This window comes from Platalea leucorodia, assembly GCF_965183815.1.
Source record: "Platalea leucorodia genome assembly, contig: HAP1_HAP1_SCAFFOLD_118, whole genome shotgun sequence".
Taxonomy (NCBI): Eukaryota; Metazoa; Chordata; class Aves; order Pelecaniformes; family Threskiornithidae; genus Platalea; species Platalea leucorodia.
Window position 1 is genome coordinate 237,784 of NW_028121417.1, and position 20,425 is coordinate 258,208.

Below are 20,425 nucleotides of genomic sequence, written 5' to 3' on the forward strand. Positions count from 1 at the left end.
GAACGATGCTGGTTTTCCTTCTCCTTCATGTTGTCAATGTTAAGGAATGCACTCAGGGTCTCCCTGACTGTGGAAGTCATTCCCATCCGGGACAGGGCTGCCTCCCAGGTACCCCCAGACAGCCCTGATCCCATCCTTTGCTTCACCTTTCATGTCCTGGTTCCCTCTTGCCCTCCTCTCAAGGTCATCTTTTTTACCATCCTCATACTCCCTGTAAAGAACCGCCTACCCTGTTAGCCCTTTCTGCATTGGCTAGCCTCTTCTGGGTTTGTGCCTTCCTTTGTTGTTTCTGATGTGGGTTTTGTGAGGCTTTCTACCTTGGGCAGCAATTCCAGCAAACAAGTACTGCTTTTTCTTTACCTGTAGTGTCCTGCAATGCCTCGTGCTGTTATCCTGGTAGAAGCACAAATGAGGATGAGCCATCTGCAAACATACCATAAATGCTGGCACAAGAGGGCTCCAGTCCAGAGGGACCCAGGCACACTTGGGGATTTGGCCAAAAAAAACCCCAAAACCCTCCCAAAGATCCACAAGGAGAAGGGACAAGCCCTGCACCAGGGACAGAATAACCCTGCAGCAGTGTGGGCTGCAACCTGACGGGGTGAGGAGTGGCCCTGAGCGAAAGGGCCTGGGCATGAGCATGGATGCCATACAAGCCAGTGGTCTCCCAGTTCTGGAGGAATGGGCAGAAGCTGGAGAGGATCGAGACAAGGACAACAAGGATGGTGTTAGGGCCTGATTACATGAGCTGTGTGCAGACAGTGAGGGAACAGAGCCTCTTTAGCCTGCTGCTGAAGGGCGTGCTGAGGAAAACCCAGCACCATCCTACGTCTGCCTGGAGAGATGATGGAAAAACCCTCTCTTCTGCTGCCAGAAATGGTATGGCATGGGCAACAGCCCCAAACTGCCTCTTGGGAGATTCACACAGGGCAACAGGAAAAGTAACAAAAACCCTAGGAGTGTGGTGCTGCACTGCAGCAGGACACCCAGCGTGCCTCTGTGATCCCCACCCTGGGAGGTTTTCAGGTCTCAGCTCCCAAAAGTGCCACCAGCCTGACCACGGGGTTGGTGGTAGTTACCCTTTGGGCAGGAGGCCAGGCTGGAGACCCCCAGCAGTCCCCTTCCCACCCACGCTTCCACCAGCAGCCTGTGTCTTGCAGTATGTCCTAGAAGAAGGGACTCAGTTGAAGGTGAGGGTGTCTCTATCAGGCTCATGGGAAGATTCAGAGAAGAAAGCAGCTCAAGCGATCTCTAGTCCATTGTGCAGCTCAAAGCAAGGCCAGCTCTGAGGTCAGACCAGGTTGCTCCCGAAATGCTGGTATTCATGAAAAGGCTCTAAAGAGGAGCCAGGCATCTAAGTCACGGTTAGAGAACCAGAGACAAGGCATTTGACCAGCTCCCTGGAGACCGGTATTGGGAACACCTCACCTTTTGGTCCTCTACTGGTTTTGGTTGGGATAGAGTTGATTTCAATCATAGTAGCTCATATGGTTATATGTTTTGGATCTGTGACGAAAACAGCCATGATAACACAACGATGTTTTAGCGATCGCTGATCTGTGCTGAAACAGGGTCAAGGCCTTTTCTGTTTCCCAGGCTGCCCTGCCAGTGAGTAGGCTGCGAGTGGGCAAGAAGTTGGGAGGGGACACAGCCAAGACTGCTGGGGGAATCTCCAATTAATTACTGAAAGGAAGGTTCTCTGCTGCAGATTTCAGGCTTCAGAGATAGGATCTGAAGAGAAGAGCTTTGAACTAGCAAAGCTTTTCCATCATTTTGCATGTGTTGCCTCACTTCCCCGCTTTCACTCATTGGCACCCAGAAGCATCACCATCTTCAATTTGCTCTCCTCTGAAATACGGCCAAGTGATGGGAAGAAAGGAAGAAGAAGGAGGTAGGAGGTCTTTTTCAGTCTGTATACAGCTGAATTTCAAAGGTATAATTCAGGTTAATTTTGGTACAAACCTTGATTGTTTGAAAGCGTTCAAGGGACTCCCCTCCAGCCGCCCACCTTTGTCCCTGGCCTGGTGAGCACCTCCAGGGCCTGGTTCTACAAGCGCTGCAGTGCCATGGCTGTGCTGGGCCTTTGTGTATCGGCCGGAGCCTGGCACTTGGAGGGACAGGGTGTTGTGCCATTGGGCATCCATAACGGCTCAAGCTGGGAAGTGAGTCTGCGAGTCAGACCCAACGAGGTCCATGGCCAGGCATGGCTGTGCCCATGGCTGTGGCTGGCGAGCAGTATGCCCACAGCGTAGCTCAGGTCAGACTGACACTGGATTTCACATCCCTGATCCACTTTTCCCTGTTTGCAAGTACCAGATCCAGGTGAGCATCACCTCTGTTGGCACATCTGGCAGCTGGGCTAAGAAGCTGGCCCCAGGAACCAGAAGAAACCTGCGGGGCTGTTTGCACCCTGCGGTTTCCCCTTCTCGTGAGCATCAGGGTGATGAGAGTCCCCAGGGGTGATGTGGGGTCAATGGACTTCCTCCCATTGCTTAAATAAGACTGTGTCCTCTTCCTCACCTGCTTCCAGCTATTTAGCTCCTACCACAATGTCTCCCTAACTGGTCTCTCCTGTGACCCCCACCCACAAGAGCTCACCCAATCTGCTGCCCATCCCATAGAGGACCTCCATACATCCAGGCAGCTCCCTCCCCCTGAGGGCATCCCCCTCCTGATGTTCCCCACCTCTCTCCTCTGAACAGCCTGTATCCATGCATCACAGAACCTTAAGGTTTCTGACTTGTCCCACACACCTCAGCAGGTATTTACATCAATGTCACAGCTCTGTGACAGCACACAGGGCTCCATCCTCTCCTGTCTGTGCCCCAGGCTGAGGCCATTGGTGCCCATTTGTGCTGCAGCCCCTCAGCTTGGTGCCACCAGGGCCAACCTCAGACTTGTCACAGCTCTTGCACCCAAGATCCTGTGCAAGCCAAGGCTTTGCTTCAGAGCGGAGACATGCTGGCGTGGATGGCAGATGGCAATGTGAGGCTGAAATGAGGGGCCCACAAGGTGACCAAACCCTGTGCTTCCCAATGCCAGAGAGAAACAGGTTTGGACTGTGCGGCCCTGGCAGGAGAGGGCTTTGCTGTCTGCAATGTCACTGCAGCCCAGAGAGGCTGTGGTGGAGGTGAAGCTGATCTCCAAGAAGGACAGGTTGCTGCTGAAAATATCCTTGACTATGGACATCCTGTTATCCAGGCACGCTATGAAAATCATTCACTTCTTCCTTGATTGTATCATCAAGGAGGTGAATAAAGGATGGGGGTAAGAAGAATCCTTTGAAAGTGTTGGCACATGAGTGGAGACCCTGCTGTGGTGTGCCTCGTACTCATGCACTGCCCCATGCATCTAATGGCTAGACGTGGGACAGACACTGCCTCCCTGCAGCAGTGGCATTCAGTAACTTGCTTATAAGCCCCAAACCTCTCTGAGATGCCATTAGAGGTGTCTGTTAGTGACCAGCTCTGAATGGGGATTGCTGTGCGATAGGTCCTAAGATGCCCCCATCAGATGCCCTTGTGCTGGGCAGCTTTGGCATCTGAGCTAGCACTACAGGCCGGTATTTGGCCATTAAATTGAGCAGCTGCCCTGTCCCTGTCTGGGTGACTGGTCTCATACCAGAACAAAAAAAGGCAATTCCTAGACCTAACTCTGACAGAAATGACACAGCTGGAAAGAAGTGTCTCTCCCCAGCTGAGGGAGGGAACATGAGTGATTGCTCCAGCCTGTTTCACAGCAGGTTCCCCTGGAGCCCCAGGGACACCTGGAGGGAGCCCAGAGGGGCAGAGAAAGTGCTGCCTTGGGCTGGGCCTCTGCTGCTGAGCTGGGCTGGGCTCCTGGGATGGAGGGAGCTCCTGGCAAGCAGGCAGCCCTGCAGAGAGACAGCTCTGCCCAGGAGCAGCTCCTCTGCAAAGCGCAGCAGGGCTGAGGGCACTGCCTGCAGGCACCGAGGGGAGAGGAGCAAGGCAGAGAGAGGTTAAAGGCAGACGTGAGTGGGAAGGTGCATAGAGCTCACTGGAGCAGACATCTTCACAGCCCTTGACACGGTAAGGCTCTGGCTGCAGGGCAATGCACTTGAGTATCCTGGAGGGATCTCCTAGAGCTGGCACATCCCATGGTTGGTGCAGTGGAGAGGGGCGTGCTCCAGAGCAGTGGTTCTGTGCTGGGGCAGGGACCCTGCCACCTGCCAGGGTCAGCTCTCAGCCTGCCCAGGGAGCTCCCCACAGCAATCTAGGGAGAAGCTGTGGGTGGAAGCAGCAACCCTCGTCAGGTTCTGCTTTTGAGAGGGTGCTGCGTGGGCCAGGGCTGCTCACAGCTCCAGATCATCCCCAGGACATTTGCAGAGGGTCCTTTTGAAGAAGGCCATTGAGGCAGCATTTACCCGAAGGAGAAGATGGCTGGGTGGGCAGTGGGAGATGGGAATTTCCTTCTGCCTTGTGGAAAAGGCAGGGAGACCCCAGTTCTCCTTAGCACTTGTCTGAGCTGCTCCTCAGCCCCTGCAGACACAGAAATATCTGCGGGCAGTGCCCTGCTGCCAGGAGGGGTCTGCAGGGCAGAGCTGAGCACACAGTGGGGGGGACTGGCTGTTTGAGCAGGGACAGGGAGGAGACCTGGGAACAGAGAACCAGCCCTTGGCAGAGGCAGCTCCAGGCACCAGAGACGTGGGCAGGGAGTGAAAGGGATCTGCTCCCAGAAGCGCCATGGGAAGGTGGGGATTCAGGCACCTCTCTGCCATCCCCTGCACTGCAGATGCCTTCCCTGGAGCAACTCCCTGCTCTCCTCTCCCACCCAGAAGAGCCTCTGTCCCCATGGCCCCAGGGTCGAGGGCATGAGTTACCTCCTGCACAGCTGGACCTCCAGAAAAGAAGCACATGGGTCCTACAATTAATATTTATGTGTGCTTGTGTCTGTGAGGTGGAGAGCACAGCTGGGTATGGAGAAGGCTTCCCTGCATGCCTCTCTGCCTTCCTTTCCTTGCTTCATTTTTGTTTTTTTTTTTTTTTTTTGAGCGTAGCAGTATCCTTCCTTGATTCCCTCCCTGTCAGTGATGCTCTTGGTCTCTGGGGTTGGGGTGGTGGTGCAGGTCAGCTTCTCTCCTAACTATGACTGGGGATCCTTCAATGGAGGTCTCCTCATGGGAACTAGGTGCCCAAGCTGTATTTACAACTGTGAGGCACCATGTCATTCAGCTGACAGGGTTGGGGACTGAGCTGACTCGTTCCTCATTCAGCTCAGGGAGGCGGGATTTCAATGAGAAATGGCAGAGGATTTTCGAGAGAAGATTCTCCTAACTTGTTGCTGTCTATTCCTTTTTGGACAGTGCCCAATGCCCAGAGGAAGCAAATGTCCAATGGCAGCTCCATCACCCAGTTCCTCCTCCTGGCATTGGCAGACAAACGGGAATTGCAGCTCTTGCACTTCTGCCTCTTCATGGGAATCTACCTGGCTGCCCTCCTGGGCAACGGCCTCATCATCACCGCCATAGCCTGTGACCACCACCTCCACACCCCCATGTACTTCTTCCTCCTCAACCTCTCCCTCCTCGACCTGGCCTCCATCTCCACTACTCTCCCCAAAGTCATGGCCAATTCCCTGTGGGACAACAGGGAAATCTCCTACTTGGGATGTGCTGCACAGCTCTTTTTTTTAATCTTCTTTATCTCAGCAGAGTATTGTCTCCTAACTGTCATGTCTTATGACCGCTACGTGGCCATCTGCAAACCCCTGCACTACGGGACCCTGCTGGGCAGCAGAGCTTGTGCCCACATGGCAGCAGCTGCCTGGGGCACTGGGTTTCTCAATGCTCTCTTGAACACATTCAATACATTTTCCCTACCCCTCTGCCAAGGCAATGTCCTGGACCTTTTCTTTTGTGAGATCCCTCAGATCCTCAAGCTCTCCTGCTCAGACTCCTACCTCAGGGAAATGGGCCTTCTTGTGGTTAGTGCCTCTTTAATCTTTGGGTGTTTTGTTTTCATTGTGGTCTCCTATGTGCAGATCTTCAGGGCCGTGCTGAGGATCCCCTCTGAGCAGGGACGGCACAAAGCCTTTTCCATGTGCCTGCCTCACTTGGCCGTGGTCTCCCTGTTTGTCAGCACTGTAATGTTTGCCTACTTGAAGCCCCCCTCCATCTCCTCCAGATCCCTGGATCTGTTGATGGCAGTTCTGTACTCAGTGGTGTCTCCAGCAGTGAACCCCCTCATCTACAGCATGAGGAACCAGGAGCTCAAAGGCATCTTGAGGAAAGTGATTTCAAGGGCTTCTTTCAGGAGGCATAAACTTCCTATCTGTATCCACACATAACTCCCACGGTAAACCATTCCAGGACTTTACTTTGTGAGGTGTTCTATCATCATTAGCATCACTATGTTTATAATTATCATTATCATCATTATTATTATCACTATCATTATGGCTTCATTGAGCTTTCTCTGTCTTGCCTGTAGCACGTATTCATGTCTGTCTGACACTGGGTCAGTGCTGACTCTCTCATAGCAGATCTTTAATAAATGGCTTCTCCCCAGTGCAGTGCCTGAAGCCTCGACTTGTCTTCCAAAGCTGTTGCCAAGCGTGGTCATGAGCAGCTGCACCCCAAAAGGGCCTGTTGCTCCCTGGACTCAGGAGCAAAGAGCTCAGTGTCATGTTGTGACCTGTTAGAGAGCAAGGTTTGCATTCAAGTTTCTAGTTACAGTGGAGATGGTGAATGGTCACTGAGGCACATATGCAGGGCTGTCCCACATGGGGGACACATCCCAGGGCTTCCAGATATGGCAGGCAATGTCCTTAAGGATGGGAGTCTGGAGTTGCCTGGGGAGCCTGGGGCATCCCCATGGACAGCGTGTGCTTGGGGTGGGCAGTGACATGAGCCCCACAAAGTGAGAGGTCCCCCACAATGGAGTCACCCAAAGGGAAAGTGCTAAACGCAGGGATCTGTAGGGAAACGAGGACTCTGCAATCCCAGGGGAGGCAGTGGGCACCAAGCAGGTACAAAAAAGGAAGACTGGAGAGTGATTCTTGTCACCCTCAGGCCCAAATGAAGACACCTACTGTCCTTGGGAAAGCACCACAGTCCTTTCAAGCACCTGCCACATCCAGAGACCCCCAGGGAGGCGGATTAGCGGTTATGATCCCCATCCAGGTCAAGGCCCTGCAGGGAGCATGGGGAGGGGGCCAGGAAACGTCCAGCTGCATCAGAGGAGGGGTGGGGAAAATTCAGGTGGCAGCTGATGTGGGCTGGAAATTGCCTGGGGGAGACAAATTCTGGCATTGCGCTCATCAGCAGTAGTGCCCAGACTGTGGCTACCCTAAAGCAGGCTCACGGTGCAGAGCCACAAGTCCTTTCTGTCCTGGTGCTCCCTGAGGTCTGGGAAGTGGATGAAGCAGAATCGGCATCCCTCACTCCCCACCCCTTAGTGCCATGGTTCCTCCTGAAGCGTGGCATTGAAAGGGAGGCTGGGAACCTTTGTCAGGGCTTGTGCTGAAGGAAGCATGACCCCGTGAGTTTGCTGTTGTCCCTCAGTCCCTGTGCCCAGCACATGCCCTTGAGACAGTCTCTCCCAGCCCATATGCTGGCCCCAAAGTCACCCCCAATCCTGACCCTTTGTGTTTTCCAGCCCTGGCCATTCACCATGGTCCAGGTGTGGGCTGATCATTTAAATGTGACCAGCTCCACCTACACTGGGAGAACATCCAGCCCTTCCCCAACTCCCACATGCCCAGACCCTGGCAGTCCCCTGTCTACGAACCCCTGCCCGGGACACAGCCAAGTCTGGGCAGGGACCGGTGCTGGGGAGGGCTGCCAAAGCAGGAGGGCTGCCGAGGGATGTGGCACTGAGGTCCATTGGGCAGACCGTCCCAGGGGGATGTTTTCCCTCCCCTGAATGCAGCCTGCCCCATTGATGCCTGCACAGCTGGGCTGTGTGGCAGCAGAGCTGTGCTGCTGCAGGGATGGGAATGAGAACAAGAGCCATGATGCTCCAGGAAGCTCCCACACTGCCAGGACCCCAAATGACCCTCAAAATGACCCTCAAACAGGCAGGGCTGTCACCCCAGTCATAGTACTGGAGGGGCAGGCTGAGCTCCAACAGCTCCAGCTCTGCCAGCAGACTCGCTGAAGCCAGAGCAGCTCCCCACAGTCAGGAGAGGACTCAGGGCTGCTCGCAGGCTTGGGGGTGCCTTGGGGGTGCAGCTCCTGGCACCGCTTCCAGGAGGCCCAAGACACAGAGGCAAGCATCGGTTCCCTGCACCGCAGCCCCTGGTGCCTCCTTCCCTGCGTCACCATCCTCTCTCAGGAGCACCACTGGGTGCATCACTCCCTGCCTTGGCTGAAGGGGAGCTGCTGGAGGTTGTCTCTGATGTCCGCCATGGCCCCTGGCTCTGCCCCAGCACCAGCTCCCGTTCACTACCACAGTCCTTCTGTAGGGCTTGTCTCTGCTTGGATCTGGCCACCCCAGCCTGCCTGCATGGTTCCAGAGGGTCCCAGCGAGGCTGTGCTTGGAGAGGAGGTTGTGATTCTCCTTGGTCTGAGTAGGTGTGATGATCTGGCTAGGGATCATGAAGGGAAGGAAGGGACAGGAGACCATAGAGACAAGCAGCAGTAAGGGGAATTTCTTATCAGGTTAAGGAAAGAAAAAAAAAACCAAAACATGTATGTACTCATTCACAGACATAGAGAGAGAGAGTTTTTTAAACATCTATATACACATATATCACCACGATAGTTGATAAGCAGTGGGTCAGGGGCACAGAGGTTTTCAAAACTCGTCTGGAGAAAGCACTGATGTCCCTGATCTAACCATAAACTTCTCCCTGCTCAGAGCAGACCTTCAGATGTCCCTTCTGACTCAGATCCTGAAGGAAGAAGGGGCTGGACATGGACTCAGGAGGAGGGGACACTGCTGCATGTTGAGGCATTGCTGCCATTTATAATCACTGTTTCACCCTGTCCTCAGGGTTACAAGGTGAGGGAGATCACCCTCAGGAGGAGGCTGTGCTCCAAGGGACACCAGGAGTCCCGTTGGTGTGGGGATCCTACAGAAAAGTTCTCAGAAACCCTGCCAGGCATTACAGACCCAGAGAATCACAAAATAGTTGGGGTTGGAAAGGATCTCTGGAGGTCACCTAGTCCAACGCACTTGCTCAAAGCAGGGGCAGCTAGGGCAGGTTGCCAAAAGCCATTGGGTCCAGCTGGGCTGTGAATATTTCCAAGGATGGAGACTCTCTGGGAAACCTGATCCAGTGTTTGACCTCCCTCACATTTAACAAGTGTTGTCTTTTGCTGAGATGGAATTTCATGGGGTTTAATCTCTTTTTCTGTCACTGGGTACCACTGAGAAGAGTCTGGATCCCTCTTCTTCACTCCCTCCCATCAGGTTTATTTTTACACTTTAATGAGATTCCCCCCGAGCCTTCTCTTCTCTAGGCTGAACGGTCCCAGCTCTCTCAGCCTCTCTTCATGTGAAAGATGCTCTGGTCCTCAGTCATCTTCACAGCCCAGAGACAGCCACGTTTCTGCAAGTTCTCAATTTCGTTGCACTGAGGAGCCCAGAACTGGACCCAGCGCTCCAGGTGTTGCCTCACCAGTGCTGAGGAGAGGGGGAAGGATCACCTGCCTCTGCCTGCTGCCCTTCCTAACGCAGCCAAGGATGCTGATTGCCTTCTATACACATTGCTGGCACATTGCTGGCTGATGTCGCACTTGTCCACCAGGACCTCCAGGTCCTATTCCGTAAAGGACCTTGCATTTCCCTTTGTGGAACTTCATGAGGATCCCCTCTGAACCACTTCTCCAGCCTGTTGATGTCCCTCGGAATCCCAGTGCAACCCTCTGGTTTATCAGCCACTCCTCCCAGTATCCTGTCATCTGTTAACTCCCTGAGGGTGCCCTCGCTCTCATCCTCCAGACCAGTAAGAGATTAAACAGTATTGGCCCTAATATTGGACCCAGGGGAACACCATTAGTGACTTGCCTCCCGCTGGAGTTTGTGTTGCAGGTCACAAAAGCTGTGAGCCCAGCAAGTCAGCCAGTTTGCCATTGCCCTCACTTTCCCCTTCTCTAGTCCATTCTTAGTCTAGGAGGGTGTTATGGGAGCCTGGCTGAGCAGCTCCACAGCTCCTCCTGCTCGTCCTCCTTGAAGACAGGACTGACATACGCTTTCTTCCAGTCCTCAGAAGTCTCACCCAAAAGCCATGGGACCTTTCAGAGGTGACCAAGAGTGGCTTCACAATGACATTGGCCACATTGCTAAGCCCTCACGAGCACATCTTGTCAGCTCCCATAGCCTTGTTTATATCTGGTTTGTCTAAAGGTTCCCTAACCTGATCCTCCTCCACCAGACTTGCCCTCTGGCCTCAGGGGCCTGGGATTCCTGAAGGCCGGTCTCACCAAGAAGGCACTGGGTGCCTTGGCCCTTTCTGCATCCTCTGTCATTACAGCCCCAGCCCCATTTAGGGGCCCGTGTTTTTTCCCAGCCTTCCTTTTGCTGCTAATGTCACTGTAGAAGCTGCTCGTGTTCTTCAAATCCCTCCACAGATGCAACTTCAGGTGGGCTTTGGCTTTCCAAGCCCATTCTCTGCATTCTTGGGAAGTTATCGTTGATGGTCTCCAGAAACCGCCTGGATTGCATGTGTCCTGCCCTGTTGTCCTTCCAGCAAATATCAGGGTGGTTCAAGTCCTCATGAGGACCAGGGCCTGTGAATGTGAGGTTTCTGCCTGTTGCCTGAAGAAGGCCTCCTCTGGTGCTTCCTGCTCAGGTGCTCTGGACCAGGCGCCCTCTACAACATCAGCAATGCTGGTCTGCCTGCTAATCCTGACCCACAAGCTCCCAGCTAGCTCATTACCCATCCCAAGGCAGAACTCCATGCGTTCCTGCTGACCTCTCCGATAAAGGGCAGCTCCCTCTCCTTTCTTTCCCAAAAAGCTTGGATCCTGCCTGCATGTGCTTGAGGTCTTTGTCCCCTTGGCCATGGCAGCTGTCTGTGCTACCGACATCTACGAGGAGACAGGTTGCTCTCATGGCACTGGGGCCTTATTGTCTCCTTGCAGCCCCTGGGAAGGCCGGCCACTGCCATACTCTTGTCCTTCACTAAGCACTGCACATCCCACATCACCCTGCCCCAGGAAGAGCCCTGTCGTGGTTTAACCCCAGCCAGCAACTAAGAACCACCCAGCCGCTCGCTCATTCCCCCAAGGTGGGATGGAAGTAAAAGGGAGAAAACTCGTGGGTTGAGATAAAGACAGTTTAATAGGGAAAGCAAAAGCCGCACGCACAAGCAGAGCAAAGCAAGGAATTCATTCACTCCTTCCCATCGGCCAGCAGGAGTTCAGCCATCCCCAGGAAAGCAGGGCTCCATCACGCGTAACGGATACTAGGGAAGACAAACACCATCACACCGAACATCCCCCCCCCTTCCTTCTTCTTCCCCCAGCTTTATAGGCTGAGCATGAGGTCATATGGTATGGAATAGCCCTTTGGCCGGTCTGTGCCCCCTCCCAGCTTCCTGTGCACCTGGCAGAGTGGGGGAAGCTGAAAAGTCCCTGACTGGTGTAAGCACTACTTGGCAACAAGTTAGCACTCCTTTAGCAACAACTAAAACATCAGTGTGTTATCAACATTATTCTCATCCTAAATCCAAAACACAGCACTCTAGGAGCTACTAGGAAGAAAATTAACTCTATCCCAGCTGAAACCAGGACACAAATACAGGGGAAGGTCAATATTTCTTCTCCCTCAATTAATATACTTCCTAGACATTCCCATTTCACGTCATGGCAGAAAGACACCATCATTTTATTAAAAGTTTTCAATCATTTCAGCTGATGAAAGTTTCAAACAGTTCTTCCCCTTCCCAGGCAGAGCTCAGCTGTCTGCCTGTGGATCTCGAGTGACACTTGTAGAGGCCCCGGTGTAGCTGAGGCGTTTCCCTGCGACTGGCCACTGTCACACAGGACAGGAGGTCTCCTGCAGGAGACCAGAGCCCCTCGGGAGCTGCTGAGAGAGGCCAGGCAGAGGACACCTGCACTGGCACCAGGCATCTGTGTCCCTGTAACGTAAGACATCCGTATCCCTGCAGCTACATCCCACCCCAGTTCTGAGAATCATTTATTCTTTCAAAATAGTAATTTAAAACAAAAAAGCTCATGAAATCCCCCAAAGACTGGTACATTACAAGAAAACAAAGCTAAACTAGGAGGAAATAAACACAAAGACTTAAAAAAAAAAAAAAAAAACAGACCTGAAAATTGTATTAAAACATTTTCTTTGTTTTAGATCTTTCCTCATTTCTTCTTTGTTTCATTTTTATTGGTATTTTCTAAGCCTTTCTATCCTAATCAGGCCTGCAGCATAAAAGAAGATATTTCTATGACTTGCAGAGATCCAAATGTGTTCAAACTCCACCAAGACCCACCAAGGGCACAGACCAGCCTCCTCTCTCCTGCACCTGCATGTCTCAGTTCCCTGCCAGGAGACAGGGCTCTACACCACACACCCACTGGAGCACGTCCTTGCCCTGCATGGTCACACAGCTCAGCTAACATTGGTGCTGTCCTCTCCCGGGCACCTTCCAGCCCAGCCCAGACCTTTCCCAGCTCTCCCCACCTCCCCTACCCTCTCCCCAGCCCAGCAGAGCAGCCCAGCCTGGGCTGGTCCCACGGCAGTGCCCACCGCAGGGTGCTGCAGAGCTCTGGGCACTCACCCCACAGCCCCAGCCCCTCTGAAGGGCACAGCAGCTGCTGGGGGGGCAGAGAAGGGTCAGCCTCCCCATCAGCCCCAGGGCTGGAGGCTCACCATGGCATGAGGAAATGGAGGTTAGTGAAGCCGAAGAGCTCCTGGTCTGGGGTCCAGGAGCTCCCCATCACAGACTGCCTCTGCCAGCTCAGTGCCAGCCCTTCTCCCCAGGCCAGAACAAGAGTCCTGGTCAGGGCACAGAGCAGCCTGCCCCGAGTGGGTGCCTGCAGAAAGAGGTTTCTCTTTCTCATGGATTCCTCCCTGCAGGCATGGAAATGCTCCCTTGCTCTTCTCCCTGGACATCCCTTTCCCCAGGTGGGCATGTCCAGGCTGGCCTGGCCAGCCTGTCTTGGTTCCCACCCCTTGCTCTCCACAGCGCCCTGAGCTGGCAGTGCTGCTCTGAAAAGGGCAGGTCCTGCTGTGGTCCATGGCCATGGCTCTAGGGAACCAGCAGCCGTGGTGTGAAGGTGGCAGAAAGGATCTGTCCACTGAGGCAGCAAGGGGCAGCCCCGAGATCCACATGTGCCTGCTCCTCCATGAGGCAGCTGGGCTTGTGGCTCCTTGGCCCCTCCTGGATGCTGGGGCTGCACCCCCAGCTCCAGAGGAGATGTAAGAGATGGGAGGAGAGACAAATGATTTGCTGCTGCATTCTTTATTGTGTTTACCTGCACAAGGAGGCTGGTTCCATATGCACATGAAGTCTATCAGGTCAGAAAACACTCGTAGGGGGGTATGAATAATATTATTTATGTGGAAGTCCTATAAGAAGTATAATAAAAAAAGAGAAAACAGGACAGATAAGATCAAAAGAACATCCAAGCTTTTCCTGAGGATGATGAACAATTATTGAAGGTTCAGAAGTCTGTGTTCAAATGGTTTCCACAGGGCCTCCTGGATATCTTTGTTCCTCATGCTGTAGATGACGGGGTTCACTGCTGGAGGCACCACAGTGTACAGCACTGCCACCACCAGATCCAGGGATGAGGAGGAGATGGAGGGGGGCTTCAGGTGGGCAAACATTACAGTGCTGACAAACAGGGAGACCACGGCCAGGTGAGGGAGGCACGTGGAAAAGGCTTTGTGCCGACCCTGCTCAGAAGGGATCCTCAGCACAGCCCTGAAGATCTGCACATAGGACACTGCAATGAATACAAAACACCCAAATGCTAAAGACGCGCTAACCACAATTAGCCCAACTTCCCTGAGGTAGGCATCTGAGCAGGAGAGCTTGAGGATCTGGGGGATTTCACAGAAGAACTGCTCCAGGACATTGCCTTGGCAGAGGGGTAGGGAAAATGTATTGGCAGTGTGCAAGAGAGAGTTGAGAAACCCAGTGCCCCAGGCAGCTGCTGCCATGTGGACACAAGCTCTGCTGCCCAGCAGGGTCCCGTTGTGCAGGGGTTTGCAGATGGCCACGTAGCGGTCATATGCCATGATAGTGAGAAGACAAAATTCTCCGCCAATGAAGAAGAGAAAGAAAAAGACCTGTGCAGCACACCCCAAGTAGGAGATGGCCCTGATGTCCCACAGGGAATTGGCCATGGCTGTGGGGACAGTGGTGGAGATGGAGGCCAGGTCTATGAGGGAGAGGTTGAGGAGGAAGAAGTACATGGGGGTGTGGAGGCGGTGGTCACAGGCTACGGCGGTGATGATGAGGCCGTTGCCCAGGAGGGCAGCCAGGTAGATGGCCAGGAAGAGCCAGAAGTGCAAGAGCTGCAGCTCCCATTTGTCTGCGAATGCCAGGAGGAGGAACTGTGTGACGGAGCTGCTGTTGGACATCTGCTGCTTCTGGGCATGGAAACTGCCAAAGGAGATAAAAGAGAAAAAATCAGAGAAGATTCTCTGAGCAAAATTTCATTCGTTCACTGTGAAATACCTAAAGGTGCTTTTCTTTCCTGGGGGACTGTTACGCAGCTCGGAGGCTTCAGCTGTGGTTTGTGCTGGCTGAGTGTGCTGTGCAGAGCCGTGCCCTCTCCCCAGGGGCTCCTGAAGGGTCAGCCCTGCTTTCCAGCAATGACCCATGGAGGCAGCAACAGCCCAGGGTGTTTGGAGGGAGGCTTCCTGGGGAGGGGTTCCCTGTGCTGCACTAGAGCGGAGGGCGAAAAGCCCAGAAGGACGCTTTCTTCCCCAGAGGAAGGTGGGAGATGAGGTGCAGCAAATGGGTCTCGTTACACTGTGTTTTAGTATTCAGCAACCCCCATCCCACTCGGGAAATGGTCTTGGAAAGGGTCAAATTCCCCCGTTGCCCCATTGCTCTCAGTGCAAACCTCCGCCAGTGCTCCCATCCAGGAGGGCTGCTCTGTCCATCAGCCTGGTGCCCAGCTGCTCTGGGCTTGCACCACTCTCAGCTGCAGGAGGACTGCACCCACAGGTTGCTCTGCAAAGGACACTGGCCTGTCCTGGGAGCAGAGGGGTGCTGTGCCAGGTGCAGAGTTCAAAACACCTCTCCTTTCCAGCACAGCTCTGCAGAGTATGAGGAAGAGGACAGGGCAAGGATGCTGATTGGCATGGGTAGATTGGGTGCTCTCAGACATCTCCGAGGTCATCCAGGAGAGCTGTGCCCTTCTGGAGGGATGCTCACAGCCCCGCAGGACTCCCTGTCCAGCAGAATCCGGTGTCTTAAGGTGCTGTCTGCTAAGGGACGCAGTGTCTCATTGCCCAAGCACTGAGTGCAGTGTCTCGAGCCTGAAAAATGAAGAGAGGGCGTGGGCACCTTGGTCCCATGGAAACACCTCCAGGGCAGCACCCTCCAGGCCAGGGCCAGAGCAGGCACTCCACACCCCCACCCCTTGCCCCACACCACCGCCGTTCCTGCCAGGGACCCCACGAGCAGGAAGAAGAGCAGCACAAGCAGGTGGAGGACCAAAGCAGAACTCTGTGACTCTCCTCCCAAGGGAAGCAAGGAGAGGAGAGGTGGCTGGGCACTCAGGAAAGCCTTCTCCTTACCCAGCAGAGCACAGCACCTCCCAGTTAGCAAAAGCCCCGGGCAGTCGCTCGCAGCCCCTTTGCCCTGCAGAGGGAAGCGGCCACGTGTCAGGAGAGATGCCCCTCTGCTGTGCCAGAGCTCTGGCTGCAGAGGAGGCACCTCCTGCCCTGGACCACACGGCCTTGAGGGCAGAGGCTGTGCTGGGTGGGAGACGAGAGCAGGGGTCTTGCGCAGAGGCAGGTGTCTGCATTGGAGGGGATGACAGGGAGCTTCCCAACTTCTCCCTCCCATGCCATTTGGGGTTGGAGGTTCCTAGAGCTCTCTGCCCATGTCTCTGCTGCCTGGAGCTACCCCTCCCGGGAACTGTTGCTCTGCCCTCCAGTTTTTCCCTGTCAGGGATCACAGACCCCATACCCCATCACCCACTCCTGTCTGCTCAGCTCTGACCTCAAGAAACCTCCCAGCTCCAGGCACTCTCTAGAGGTACTCCCCGCTTGCAGGCAGGAAGGAGCAGGTCAGAGAAACCCTGCTGAGGCCAGCAAAGGTGGTGCTGGTGCTCTCTGGAGGTAGAGGAGTGGATGCAAGCAGTTGCCTTGCCTCCTACCAGACCTCCTGATCTCTCAGGGTGGCAGCTCGGGACTCTCAGGCTCCCCCTCCAAACGCAGCAGCGCCTTTTCCCCTTTGTCCTGAAACAGCAGGAAACTGAAAGCACAGCCTCAGGAAAGCTCTTTAGCTTTCAGGGATCCCCTGCCTTGCTCTTCCTCTGCAAAAGTCCCCTCTGAAATGCCCTGGGCAGCTCTGGCTGCACAGCCTGCCTTCACCCCTTCCCCCTGGTCTAACATGAGCCCCTGGGCTGGGAGGCCTCCTCACAGACCCTGCAGGCTGGAGCCTATGAACGCTTTCGGAGACCCTTCCCGCAAGGGCAGCTGCATTGCCCTGCACCAAGAGACTCACCGTGTCAAGGGCTGCAAAGGTTTCTTCCCTTGCAGCTCTCCTCTCTCCTCCCACTCCAGGCTGCCTTAAATCGTGCTCTGCCCTACTCCTTTGCCCAGAGCCCTGCTGCGCTTGGCAGAGGAGTTGCTCCTCGGCAGAGCTGTCTCTCTGCACTGCTGCCTGCTTACCAGGAGCTCCCTCCACCCCAGGAGCCTGTCTCAGCCCCGGAGGAGGGGACCTGCCCAAGACGTCACTGTCTCTGCCCCCACCCCACTCGGCGCTCCCTCCAGGTGTCCCTGGGGCTCTCCAGGAACCTGCTTGGGAAGAGACTGAAGGAATCACCACTGTTGCCTGTCTCACCTCTGCAGAGACGTTTCTTTGCAGCAGTGGCCTTGCTGCTCTCCGAGACACAGTTAGGTCTGCGAATCCCCCTTCCTTGGCCCATCATGAGACAGGACACCTGGACACTGCCAGGGAGGCATCTCCTTTAGCCATGCTGAGGGAAGGCAATCAGCTGAGTCAGTGGAGGCATCTCATGCTGGATTTGTAGTGGTGGGGCTGGAAGGGACCTCAGCTGCCTCCCATGCCTGCCACAAACCCCCAGGAGGTGGGATTCCTCTTGCTTCAGTCATGGTGTCTGTTAGGAATAGGCACCTGCACTCCTTTCCTACAGTCCCATGGTCATGCCCCTGTCACTCCAGAAACACAGATGGGTTCTGCTCCTTTATAGCTTGATGGCATGAGGGTACACTGTTTACTGGTGTCCATTAGAGCCTTATAATCCTGCGGGTCTCCTGTTCCAGGCCATCGAATCCACACAGTCCCGTAAACCCTGTTGTCCCATTCCTCCACCTGGCTGGAGGCAGGGCCCCCTCTAATCCTGGTCATAGCATTTATAGAATCATAGAATCATAGAATGGTTTGGGTGGGAAGGGACCTTTAAAGGTCATCTAGTTAAACCCCCCTGCAATGGGCAGGGACTTCTACAACCGGATCAGGTTGCTCAGAGACCCATCTAGCCTGTCCTTGAACGTTTCCAAAGATGGGGCATCTACCACCTCTCTGGGAAATGCATTCAAGTGTTTCACTTCCCTCACTGTGAAAAATTTTTCCTTGTGTTCAATCTAAATCTACCCTCCTACTGCAGCCTTCTTTTCTCCAGGCTGAACACCCCCAGCTTTTTCAGTCTTTCCTCATAGCAGAGGTGTTCCATCCCTCGGATCATTTGTGTGGCCTCCTCTGGACCCGCTCCAACAGGTCCATGTCCTTCCTGTGCTGAGGACTCCAGAGCTGGACGCAGGACTCCATGTAGGGTGTCACCAGAGCAGAGTAGAGGGGCAGAATCCCCTCCCTCGACCTGCTGGCCACACTTCTTTTGATGCAGCCCAGGATACAGTTGGCTTTCTGGGCTGAGAGAGCACATTGCCGGCTCATGTCCAGCTTTTCATCTACCAGTCCCCCCAAGTCCTTCTCCTCAGGGCTGCTCTCAATCCCTTCATCCCCCAGCCTGTACTGATACTGGGAGTTGCCCCCACCCAGGTGCAGGACCTTGCACTTGGCCTTGTTGAATCTCATAAGGTTCACACAGGCCCCCTTCTCAAGCTTGTCCAGGTCCCTCTGGATGGCAACCTGTCCCTCGGGAGTGTCACCTGCACCACTCAGCTTGGTGGCATCTCAAAACTTGCACTCAGTTGCACTGTTCGTGTCCTTGATAAAGACATTAAACAGTACTGGTCCCAGGATGGACCCCTGAGGGACACCACTTGTGCATTGGGTATCTATCTCCAGGGGTGGTCTCCACTCTAAGGTGGGCTTTGACTAGATGATCTCCAGCACCTACAACCTCTCTTCTTCCTCTTGGATTTGACCTTGAAGCTATCTCAGGATTTCTGATGTCTCCACTGGAGGGGTTGTCTTCTCAGTCAACACCCAAGGTTGAGCTTGAGACCTTCTAAAGATCTAATGGCCACCTGGCACCACCTGAGGAGGACAAGCCTTGAGCCCACCCAAGCTCAGGTGAAGACCTGGGCAGAGGCTTCCCTCCAAGGAAGGCTGGATGAGGTGAGGGGGAGTCTCAGCCAAGGGCTGAAGGCACTGGGGGAGGTGGGGCTGGCCCACAGCAAGGTGAAGGTCAAGAAGCAGGGCTGCAGCTGGGGCCAGAGGCCACATGGGGCATGGCATAGTGGAGGGAAGGGAGGGAGGGGTATGGCCAATGGACGCACTTAGGGGTGCCAAGGTTGCACTTAGGGGTCCAAGGGGGCCCTTAGGGGTCTGGGGGGCAGTTAGGGGTCTGTACAGGGATGAGACCCAGTCTATAAGGTTAAAGAGATCAGGGACGGGGCCCAGTCTGTACTGGCAGGAGTTAAAGGGATCCAGGTTGGACTGTGACGGGACAGAGCCTGTACTGGGAAGGGATCATGGGATCCATTTTGTACTAGGACGTGCCCAGTCTGTAATGGAAAAGGATAAAAGGATGCAGTTTGTACTGGGACAGGGCCCAGTCTGACCTGGGCAGTGTTAAACGGATCCAGTTTGTTCTGGGATGAGGCCCAGTCTGTGCTGGGAAGGGGACCAAGGGATCCAGTTTCTACTGGGACAGGGCAAAGTCTGTGCTGGGAGGCATTAAATGGATCCAGCTTGTACTGGAAGGGGGCTCAGTGTGTACTGGCAGGGGTTAAAAGGAACCAGTTTGTACTGGGACAGGGCCCAGTCTGTACTGGCAGGTATTAAATGTGTCCAGTTTGCACTGGGAGAGGCCCCATTCTCTACTGGGAGGTGTTTGAAGGATCCACTTTGTACTGGGAGGGGGCCCAGTCTGTACTGGGAGAGGTAAAGTGATCAGGTTTGTACTGGGAGGGGGCCCAGTCTGTACTGGGAGGGGGTCAGGGGATGCAGTTTATAATGTGACAGGGCCCAGTCTGTACTGGGAGGGGTTAAAGGGAACCAGTTTGGACTCAGATGGGGTCCATTCTGTACTATGAGGGGTTAACAGGATCCAGTTTATAATGTGACAGGGCCCAGTCTTTACTGGGAGTGGTTAAATGGACCCAGGTTCTGCTTGGAGGGGGGTCAGTCTGTACTGAGAGGGGTTAAAGGGTTCCAGTTTGTACTGGGACTGGTCCCAGTCTGTACTGGAAGGAGTTCAGGGGATCCTCCTTGTACTGGGAGGGGGGGGCCAGTCTGTACTGGGAGGGGATCAGGGCATGAATTTTATAATGGGACAGGGCCCAGTCTCTGCTGCAGGGCATTAAAGGGAACCAGTTTGTACTGAGACAGGGCCCACGCTGTACTGAGAGAGGTTAAAGGGATCCAGTTTGTACTGGGACTGGTTCCAGCCTGTACTGGAAGGAGTTCAGAAAAAGAAATCTATGTAATAGCTGAAAAAGTCTTAATTTCCAGCTTTTCGTGACTTTTTAAAGAAATTTTGCTGATCCCTGAGGGATGCTGCTAGTATCTGGCTCCTCGGAGGACTTTGTACCACTGACAGATTTGTTCCTGATCGTCCAGCCAACTTCCCACCCACCGCATCATCCACTTCTTCAGTCCAGATGTCAACAATCTGCTCTGGGGAGGCCATGGGAAACCACATGCAAGGACTTGCAAAAGTCCAGGTACACAGCATGCCCTTCTTTCCCCTCCCACGTGGGTTCAGCAATCCTTTTCTTGTCCTTCAAGTGATGGAGATAGCTGCAAGAGCATTTGCCCTGTCACCATCCCAGGAACCTAGGTGAAGCTGACCAACCTGTAACACGCCCGGTCCTCCTTCTTGCCCTTCTTGAAGATGGCTTTGATATTTGCCTTTTCTGAGGACCTTGCAACCTCCCTGATCTCTCTG

General features: G+C 54.3%; 2 protein-coding genes across 2 annotated transcripts; one reads left to right on the forward strand and one right to left on the reverse strand.

The window, feature by feature from the left end:
• Nucleotides 1-5,346: 5,346 nt before the first annotated feature.
• On the forward strand, nucleotides 5,347-6,306 carry LOC309603508 (olfactory receptor 14J1-like; the record flags this gene model as incomplete). The annotated part of the gene is made up of 1 exon (XM_082338342.1): nucleotides 5,347-6,306. The coding sequence occupies one exon, from the start codon at nucleotides 5,347-5,349 to the stop codon at nucleotides 6,304-6,306; it is 960 nt and encodes a 319-aa protein (XP_082194468.1).
• Nucleotides 6,307-13,574: 7,268 nt separating this feature from the next.
• On the reverse strand, nucleotides 13,575-14,510 carry LOC309603510 (olfactory receptor 14C36-like; the record flags this gene model as incomplete). The annotated part of the gene is made up of 1 exon (XM_082338343.1): nucleotides 13,575-14,510. One exon carries the CDS (start codon nucleotides 14,508-14,510, stop codon nucleotides 13,575-13,577), a length of 936 nt encoding a protein of 311 aa, XP_082194469.1.
• Nucleotides 14,511-20,425: the final 5,915 nt, after the last annotated feature.